Here is a 9254-nt window from a genome sequence, read left to right as displayed (position 1 = left end):
TAGGGGTTTTCTACAAGTTTATAGTAAGAAATAGTTAGAAAGCTCCTTGTGGAAAAAAATCTGTTGTCATGAATCTATTCTTGTGTTTTCTGAGGGTTATATTTATGCTAATTGCTAAGTGTATGGAAGCACTGATAAGTTGTCTGCTGCTCCCAGAGGCTACAAGCTCATTAGACGATAGCCGATGTGTCACGAGCATTTCTGGACAAGTAGCAACAGCTGCTGTTTGGAGGTGAGTTTACGGTTCTTTGCCTGCTGTAAGACTTATTTCTCTTTTCTTGCAGGGTTCAGCCGATTCCTACACTAGTCGACCCTCGGATTCCGACCTGTCCCTGGAGGAGGACCAGGAGGCGTCTCGGCGTGAAGCCGAGCGCCAGGCTCAGCTGCAGCTAGAGAGAGCCAAGGTGAGAGTCTGGAGGTCAAAGGTCAATGCTTGTCTTTGAATATACCCTCAGTTCCTGGTGATAAGTGTGTAAACATGATCAGAATGATGATTAAATCTAGTTGTGGATTCATTAAGATCTAGAGAACCAAACGTAATCTTCAGAACAACAAATGTGAGTATGGGAGATGAAGTTTTTATTGACATATGTTGTGCCTTCTCTGTCGTCATCAGTCAAAACCTGTAGCATTCGCAGTGAAAACCAATGTGAGTTACTGCGGGGCTCTTGATGAAGATTGTCCAGTGCAAGGTGCTGCAATTAACTTTGAAACCAAAGACTTCCTGCACATAAAAGAAGTGAGAGGCCTTCAGCATCAACATGATCGCATACTAAGAAATACTTTTATTTTTAAGCTTGGTCCATGCAGCATAACTTCATAAAAGGTGTGTTTGACTGTCATGCAGAAATACAACAATGACTGGTGGATCGGTCGGCTGGTGAAGGAAGGGGCAGACATCACTTTCATCCCGAGCCCCGTAAAACTGGAGGCCATGAGGATAAAACAAGAGCAGAAAGCGGCGGCGAGGTCAGAGGTCACACAGCTCTGAGAGCTCCCTGCATGTCTGATATCACTCCCCTACTCTTTCATCTCTATCTCTATCTCTCTGTCTCTCTGCGTTGACCTAATTCCACCAGCTTTCTGTCTCGCGCAGCCTTTGAAAACTTTTTTAGAACAAGTTCTTGCTCATGTGTTGCTCTGTTTTGGAAGTCCTTCTTTCTAAATTACACCCTGAGGGGATTCACGCATAATGAAGCTTTGCATTATGGTGCTCCACAGGAAAGGAGGGAATGCTTCATCCGGCGGCCGGAGGTCCACCCCTCCATCTGCAGGTAAGAGACCTGCTGCTGTGTCTGTGCTCTGCAGCTTATGGTACCACATGCACTCACAGGGTTGCATTTGCATAGCCTGCTATTCCTGGGCTGAATCGCCCCCTTCAGAAGTAAAATCTGTTTTTAAAAATCCTTGAGAATTTGGATCATTGAATGCATAGGGTGAATATTTTCCTTGAAGCTTAAATATTTTCTACATAATAACTCATTGCCGAAGCTTTCTTATTAGCTTTATGCTAAATGTTCATTCTGTTTATCCTGAAAGCCAAACAGAAGCAGAAACAGGTATGTTCGCCTCTGTGCCTCTTCTTCTGTGTATCACTTTACACTGTAACCATTTATTAAAGAGCATTATACAGAGCTTTGATATTTAAATAGCCTTTAACAATGCTGACATGCACAGTGCCTATTATTCATAGTAAGTCGACTAAATGTGTACGTTTCATTAAGTAAACTAATTTCAAATGATGTATATATTTCCTCCTGCAGACTGAACACGTTCCTCCGTATGATGTGGTCCCTTCGATGAGGCCAGTGGTGCTGGTGGGCCCTTCTCTCAAAGGCTACGAGGTGAGACAACCATCAATGATGCCTCTCATTAGGCTTTTGTTAGTTCTGTCTCTCTTCATTATTCAATTTCCCCATCACGTTTGTTCAAAGACTTCAGCTGACAGTCCCATGTACAGAGGCTACAGTCCTCGACGCACTGATCACAGGTTCAGCTCCTGGTCTGCCGATCATTTGGTCACCCCCCCTCTCTACTCCCCACATTTCCTGTCTCTCCTCAGCTGTCCTATCAATAAAAGGCAAAAAGCCACAAAAAAAATCTTAAAAATTAATTTATTAATTTAAAAAATTATAATAAAAAAGTCATTAGTCCATTTTTTTCACCCACAATGTCTCTACTGATACTACAGGGGACATCAAAGTTAGAAATCTTAAATCCAGCACTTCATTGCTGCAAATGATCTATACAGCTTAACCTGTTCAGGGTCGCTGGGCGCTGGAGCCGATCCCAGCTGTCATTAGGCGAGAGGCGGGGTACACCCTGGACTGATCGCCAGTCAATCACAGGGCTGACACATAGAGACAGACAACCTTTCACACTCACATTCACACATGCGAACTCCACTCAGAAAGGCCCCCTACATCCTAACCAGGTTTTTAACTATGACCCTTCTAGGGTCATTCTCACTAACCACAGCGCTGCACCACCATTCTTCCCGCTCGTATATTTACTCGACCATATATCAAGTAAAAATATTAAAGATCTAGTCTTTATAACTTCTGACAAATGAGTAATTTCTCACTGTAGACCACTTAATGAAACTAAACTGCTGACATGTTAGCCCTGCTAGCTTGCTAGCATATCTCAAAATCTCTCGTATAGATTGCCATGAGATTTTACACAGAAATTCATGGAGCACCAAGGGTGAATCCCACTCACTTTGTTGATGTCTCTAGTGCCACCATGAACTTTGTTTTGTGGCCAGATACCTGCTAAACTACACATTCCCATTAGTATCAGCTCCACTTTGTGTTTGATGCTAATTAGCAAATGTTAGCATGCTAACACACAAAACTGGGATTGTGAACATGGACAATATTGTACTAGTTAAACATCTGTTAGCATTGTTTTTGTCAGCATTTAGCTTAAAACATTGTTATGCAGTAACGCCTCACAGAGCTGCTAGCATGTAGTCTTTTTTATAGTTAATATAAGTAAAAGTAGCTTATTTAAGGTATTGGTCATTGTCATGTGTATTTAGCACGTTTCTTTAAACACTTTGATTATATTCATAAAAGACACAAAAATCTAGATTAGTAAATTAATCAATAATGACTATAACTATTAATAGCCATAGATGTAACATGTTGGGGCTCATTGTTTGGCCTTTTCTTCTCTGGGCCACCGTCGATTGTTCCAGTTCAATCCAGACTGTATTTTCTGTTCCAGTATCTATCTTGTCTGATCTAAAGGGAATCACTCTGGTATCCATTATCCCATTACAGTAACTCTGATACTAAACACCACAGTCACATCCTGATGAAATTATAGCACACACAACAGGAATCTTAGATCCATTTCCAGTCATATAGAACCGCATGTATGCCCCTTCATACCAGCCTCTGTACATGATCTCCTCCTCTCCATCACATGTGGGATGAAATGAAAAATCATTGCAGTTAAACTCGATTAATCTAGGGGGTGAATGTGCTGAAATGTGAGGCATGTAATTGAACAGAATGTGTTCAACATTTTCTCTCTGCCTCGCTCTCTCGTCTGTGACTGCGCAGGCTGTGTGCCAAGCCGTTTGTTTTGTGTGTGTGTGAAATATTTATGCAGCGCTCTGGTGATGTGCTTTGGGGATGCTCCAGTGGTGAACGCCAGCCTGCCTCCTCCTCCTCTCTTCCCCTTTCTCTTTGCTTTGTCTCTCTTCTACATATCATATTCTGTTGCTCGCCATTGTGCTCCGACATTTCCTTCCTGTTTCGCTCTCTTCCCCTCTCGCTGTTCCTCCATCTCTCTGTAGCGCTGTGGAGGAGCAACACCACTGCGTGCTTCATCCCCTATTCTGAAGGCCATCCATTTTTCAGGACGTTTTGAAAATAGACTGCTTCCCCTCACCCTCACAGCGCTCATGCCATCATCAGCTAGACACACGCACTATCTCTCTTCATTATTACATTTCCCCACCATATTTGTTGAAAGACTTGCAGATAAAACTCTGCCTGGAATAATAATTTGTATCAGGTTTTTACACAAAACATGTTGTGATTAGGAATTCTTGAAAATGCAAATAACTGCTGTAAACAGGACGTTTCCAGTGTCCCTGTTAAGTCCATTTTCTGTCTATGTGCATTGGAGGCCTCAAATGTCCACATCACATTTGTATAAGTTTATATGTTGGTCCATGTGTCTCAAAATGACCTGTACATCCCTGTTTTAACGTCAGATTTAAGGTGAGCAGAGTAAAAGTTTTCATCACTAGATGAATGTGAAAACAGCTTTCTAGTGTCAAACTGCACATTCGTCATTGTGCACAGTGAAGCTCAAACATCCAAGTAAAGTAACAATAAGCAAAACACATATTCAGTAGAAGAAGACCAACCATTTCTGTCTGGTGTAATTGTTGAAAAAAGAACAGGATATTTGTTAAATTAAATTGTGCTAAATGTAAGTTTGCATAAATGTGTATGTTAAAGTGGGACTGTGTGTTTGCCAGACCGCTTACGTTCAAGAGGTCGTATCAAACAATCATGGCAACACTTTACTTCTGTGTGGCTGTGGCTCAGTGGTAGAGTGGACTGAGGGACAGCTTCTTCCATCAGGCCCATCAGACTTTTAAATAAATAAAACAACACAAGTGCAATTCAACCCCCTGTGCGATACCCTCATGAGAATGTGCAATACTTCTCTCTTGAATGTATATAGTCCTCTGCCTTACATGCACATAATTCTGCCTTATAATGTATGTAATAGAAAAATGTAAATACTTCCCAAATATCCTTATTATTATTATTATTGCTTTTATTTTATGTTACTCTCTTTGTTAACTGCTTCATTATTTTATTATTAGTATTTTTTTATTCTATAAGATGTCTCTATTTTTAATATTTACCCTTTCTAATCAGAGCGTCGGGGATAAGTATTTCACACGATTGTACTTCTATAACCGGAGTGACAATAAACATCTTCTTGAGTCGGTCATCTCTCAATCAGAAGGCTGGGGGTTCGATCCCTGACTGCTGCAGTATACATGTCCACGTGTCCTTAGGCGAGACACTGAACCCCAAAACTGCTCTCGAAGGCATCGTCTTCAGTGTATGAATGTAGTTAGTTTCTGATTGGAGATTGGCATAGAAGCCTTTGCCATCAGTGTGTGAGTGTGAAAGGGTGAATGTGACGTGTAGTGTGAAAGCGCTTTGAGTGGTCGGAAGACTAGAAAAGCGCTATAAGTACAACGTCAACTTACAAGCAGCATATAAACCTTTAAGAAATTGCTTACCACACAAAGTACTGTAGTTGTACGCAGATATAACTATAATAATGCATTGGTCAAAACATGGAGTCACAAGTTGAGGCACATGAAAAAAAAAATTTAATGACAATATAGTGAAACATCCATCCATTATCTATAGCGCTTATCCTGTTCGGGTTTGTGGAGGGGTGGAGCTGACACACAAAGACAAACAACCTTTCACGCTCACACTCACACCTAAGAGTCATCAATGAACCTACCGAGCATGTCTTTGGACCGTGGGAGGAAGCCGGAGTTCTTGGAGAAAACATGCAAACTCCACACAGAAAGCCCTGTAGTCTAATACAAGTGATATTAAATATGTCATCACAGGAAAAGATGTAATTATGGACTTTACTTTCCTCTCTGTCGCCTAGGTAACAGACATGATGCAGAAGGCCCTGTTTGACTTCCTGAAACACAGGTTTGACGGCAGGTGGGTACGTTTGTGTGTGCGTGTGTGTGTGCGCGTTGCTGTACAGTAACTCTGTGACCGAGCTGCTGCTCAGCTCTTCACAGTCTGCCTCTCACGTTTCATGGTCGATAGGACACATGATGACGGTGACTTATTTTTAGCTGTGAGAGTGTGTGAGTTCATCCTTTTGAAATGAAACAGTTGTGGATGCGGTGTGATGAGACGCTTCTTCTTCTTCTTCTGTAGGATCTCGATTACACGGGTGACTGCGGATCTGTCGCTGGCAAAGCGCTCGGTGCTCAACAAGAAGGCCATAATGGAGAGATCCAACACGCGCTCCAGTCTGGGTGAGTGACAGGAAAGCTGGCTTTGATCTCCTTTTTCTAAATAAAGATTTAAAACCTGCTAAGAATAGATGCTCTTCCTTCTTTTATGTCAGGTCTGTATTAAACTTCAGTAGGTGATGTTGCTCTGTGAGACGTAATAACTCCCTGTCTGTGTGTGGTTTGCTGCAGCGGAGGTCCAGAGTGAGATAGAGAGGATCTTTGAGCTGGCTAAGTCTCTCCAGCTGGTCGTCCTGGATGCCGACACCATCAACCACCCGGCTCAGCTCCTCAAAACTTCTCTGGCCCCCATCATCGTTTACGTCAAAGTCTCCTCGCCTAAAGTACAGCACACAAAACCCCTTTAACTCTACTTAAGACTTAAGCTTTTGCCTGTGTGGTTATTTTTTAGCTGTCTGTTTCATCTCACAGGTTCTTCAGAGGTTAATCAAATCTCGAGGGAAGTCGCAAAGCAAACACCTCAACGTCCAGATGATGGCAGGGGACAAGCTGGCTCAGTGTCCACCTGTACGTCACCATTATAATGCTCAAAATAAGCATCTTTTATGGAAACTGACTGCTATACTGTGTTTTGATGACTCACGTTCCTCCCTTTTACTCATCAGGAGATGTTTGACGTCATCCTGGATGAGAATCAGCTAGAGGATGCTTGCGAGCATCTCGCAGAGTACCTGGAAATCTACTGGCGTGCTACACATCTCCCATGTTCTGCCCCTGTTAACCCCTTACTGGACCAAAGCGTGATCACCCCTCCCTCAGCTAACTCCAGCCAACAGGTAAGACAAACCCAAAACTCGAACTTGGTTTGTTAACATTTTGGCTGCATCATGAATTACAATCTACCTGCTTCCTGTGTCAACTCTTTAGTTTTCCGAGACTCAAGAGTTGATAGAATGATTTCCACAGCAGACATGGGTGAGAAGAAATTTCTATCTCTTTCATATATGTGTCTTTGTTACTTTTGCTACTGGATTCTAGTGCTGGAACTATTTTCTCTCTTGAAATGTGCCGTCTGCTCCCCTTCAGGAGCAGCCTGTGCTGTCGGCTGGGGTCAGAAGAGGAGGTCATAGAGCACAGGGACCAGGGCGCCACTAGGGGGCAGCAGCAAGCCCTCATGTCTCCAAAACCAGCCACCACCTTCTCTGGCCACACCGGGGCGGAGAGGAGAGCAGGGTTCTTCAAGAGAGAAAGAGCAGGAGGCTGGTGAGCTGGAGGAAGAGGAGAAACAGGAACAGGGAGAGGAGCAGAAGGAGGAGGAGGAAGGTTTGACCACCTCTCTGCTGCCCCCTCGGCAAGAGCTCCCTGCTCCCACCGCCACGCGACAACTCAGGGCCGCTTTCTACAGCTGCACGCATACTGGTAACAAAACCCAGTACAGCAGTGCAGACACAGCACACCACCTTTTCCCCCTCCCTGACCTCACCCCCCAACTTCCTGCTTTCACTCTAGAGGTCACATCCCACCTGGCAAAGCTGAGCCAGAACATGTGTGATCGACACCCAGAGAAATTACACACCTGTGAAGTCAGAGGATGTTAGCATAAAGTACTGTAGCACAGCAACAAATGCAAGCGTACAAACAAAAGTAGCTTCCTATCGTAGGTTTCCTCTCGGATAAACACGGCTTCCAAAGAGCAGACAGTGACACAAACATATTCAGTAAGTCTTCCAGCTCTGCAGCTCTCTGTGAGCTGTCGTTCCACTCCAACCAAATGTTTCCTCTAAGATGCACAATCTTTACTTTATCATTTCTTCTGTTTCCTTATTTATCCAGTAGCTTTTTTAATGTTTTTTAAGTGTATTTAATCCATATCTTGGCCCTCACTATAGCCGATCACATATCTGTATGCAACAATAATGCAAAACTCATAGTCTACATGACAAGCGCATGCTTCCACATCAACAGTCTTTATGCATCCTTTGTCACAGCTGTGAATACATAAACGCTGCTCCGGCAGCTTAGGACGGATTATCTGAAATAACTTTGTTTGCAGATGGTTGTTGGCAAATCCTATAACCATCACTTTAAAGTTATCCGAGACAAGACGGCTCTTCCAACAAATAATACACAAACACAAAACAAATGAGTTAGTCGCATTTGGCTTCAAACGTGATTCTTTTTAATCACATTTAATCATTTCAACAAATAATTCTTCTTTGTGACGTAAATTGATCCAGAAATATAATATGTAGCATAACCAGACTTCAGGAGATGCACTGATTTCTGATTTAACAGAGGTGAAAGTTACTCCAAAAATACCCATAATGCATTGCTCCAGTCTCAGGCTTTTGGTTTTTGAACACATGATATTTAGTAGCTTTCTTTCCCGACACCAAACTGCTCCTCATGATGATCTCGGACAAAACTAAAAGTTTAATACTGGAGCAATGGCCCCATCGATACTTATATCACAAAATATTTCTTCACATTTTGTTGATTTTTTTTCTTTGTTCAGCAGTCGAACAACCAACGAGAGATTTAACAAACACGACTTGACTTGATCTTCAGGTTTCCAAGCGGACCAGAAAACTTGAAAAAAAACCCACCTTGTTGAGTAGATGTAGTGTTTGATTTCTAAACAGAATATATGTATAGATTAAAAACAGTTACATGTTGCCTCGGCATGAGTGCTGAATGTAGTACTTTGTGATTTTAGCACTGAACTTAAACTACACATCAATACAGGCTGCGCCAATAAGGAACATATCTGCCTTTTTATCATCATATCAATAGTATTATTTTAATTTCACACTAAACTGCGAAGAAAAGGGTGGAAAAAACACTCACAGATTCTTGTTTGAAGGTGGGCTGAGTTTAGACCTCCATATAGCTTCAGAGTTAAGCTGCACAGTGAAAAAAAAGTTTGGCACCCAGGAAGATTTTATCACCACTGAAGGGACACTCAAGCCTTTCAGCACATCAACAGGTTGCAAAGGCTTACTTCCTAATAAGCCCAGTAAATCATTTCATAATCTTTTGGCATTAACAGCCACAATACCTAAAGTACTGCAGGCCCATAAATACATGGAGGGCGCCCCCTTGTGGCACATTCTAGCTTTGCTGAAATCCGCCACGGCCTATCCCTGTGCTCATTGCAGCTAAACTGCAAAACAAACATCAAATATGCATCAATATAAATTAAGATTACAAACAGCTTCCAAAAAGCTTCATCCAAACTTGATCTCTTTCGTGTTGATTT

At 42.4% G+C, this 9254-nt stretch overlaps 1 protein-coding gene across 2 annotated transcripts; it reads left to right on the top strand.

The window, feature by feature from the left end:
• The first annotated feature begins 876 nt into the window (after positions 1 to 876).
• Positions 877 to 8822, top strand: cacnb3b (calcium channel, voltage-dependent, beta 3b). 2 transcript variants are annotated; one of them, XM_069659991.1, is made up of 11 exons: positions 877 to 969; positions 1222 to 1274; positions 1540 to 1559; positions 1764 to 1844; positions 5674 to 5732; positions 5958 to 6058; positions 6227 to 6378; positions 6467 to 6562; positions 6661 to 6831; positions 6923 to 6970; positions 7088 to 8822. In XM_069659991.1, exons 1-10 carry the CDS (start codon positions 935 to 937, stop codon positions 6950 to 6952), a joined length of 798 nt encoding a protein of 265 aa, XP_069516092.1. In that variant the 5' UTR covers positions 877 to 934; the 3' UTR covers positions 6953 to 6970; positions 7088 to 8822. The 2 variants fall into 2 exon arrangements, with proteins under 2 accessions (XP_069516092.1, XP_069516091.1); XM_069659990.1 differs by having other exon boundaries at positions 7082 to 8822.
• The last annotated feature ends 432 nt before the right edge of the window (positions 8823 to 9254 follow it).

Source organism: Semicossyphus pulcher, unplaced genomic scaffold, assembly GCF_022749685.1.
Source record: "Semicossyphus pulcher isolate SPU_LCO1_2020_fin unplaced genomic scaffold, fSemPul1.0.p SCAF_13, whole genome shotgun sequence".
In the NCBI taxonomy this organism is placed as follows: domain Eukaryota; kingdom Metazoa; phylum Chordata; class Actinopteri; order Labriformes; family Labridae; genus Semicossyphus; species Semicossyphus pulcher.
Note: the sequence above shows the minus strand (reverse complement) of the source record. Positions and strands in the feature narration are given on the sequence as shown.

Excerpts from the sequence above, each read along its gene's own strand:
- cacnb3b (XM_069659991.1), top strand. The coding sequence starts at position 935 with ATGAGGATAAAACAAGAGCAGAAAGCGGCGGCGAG. Across the intron at positions 970-1,221 it reads GAGCAGAAAGCGGCGGCGAG|GAAAGGAGGGAATGCTTCAT; the intron begins GTCAGAGGTCAC and ends GGTGCTCCACAG. Across the intron at positions 6,563-6,660 it reads AGCTGGCTCAGTGTCCACCT|GAGATGTTTGACGTCATCCT; the intron begins GTACGTCACCAT and ends TTTACTCATCAG.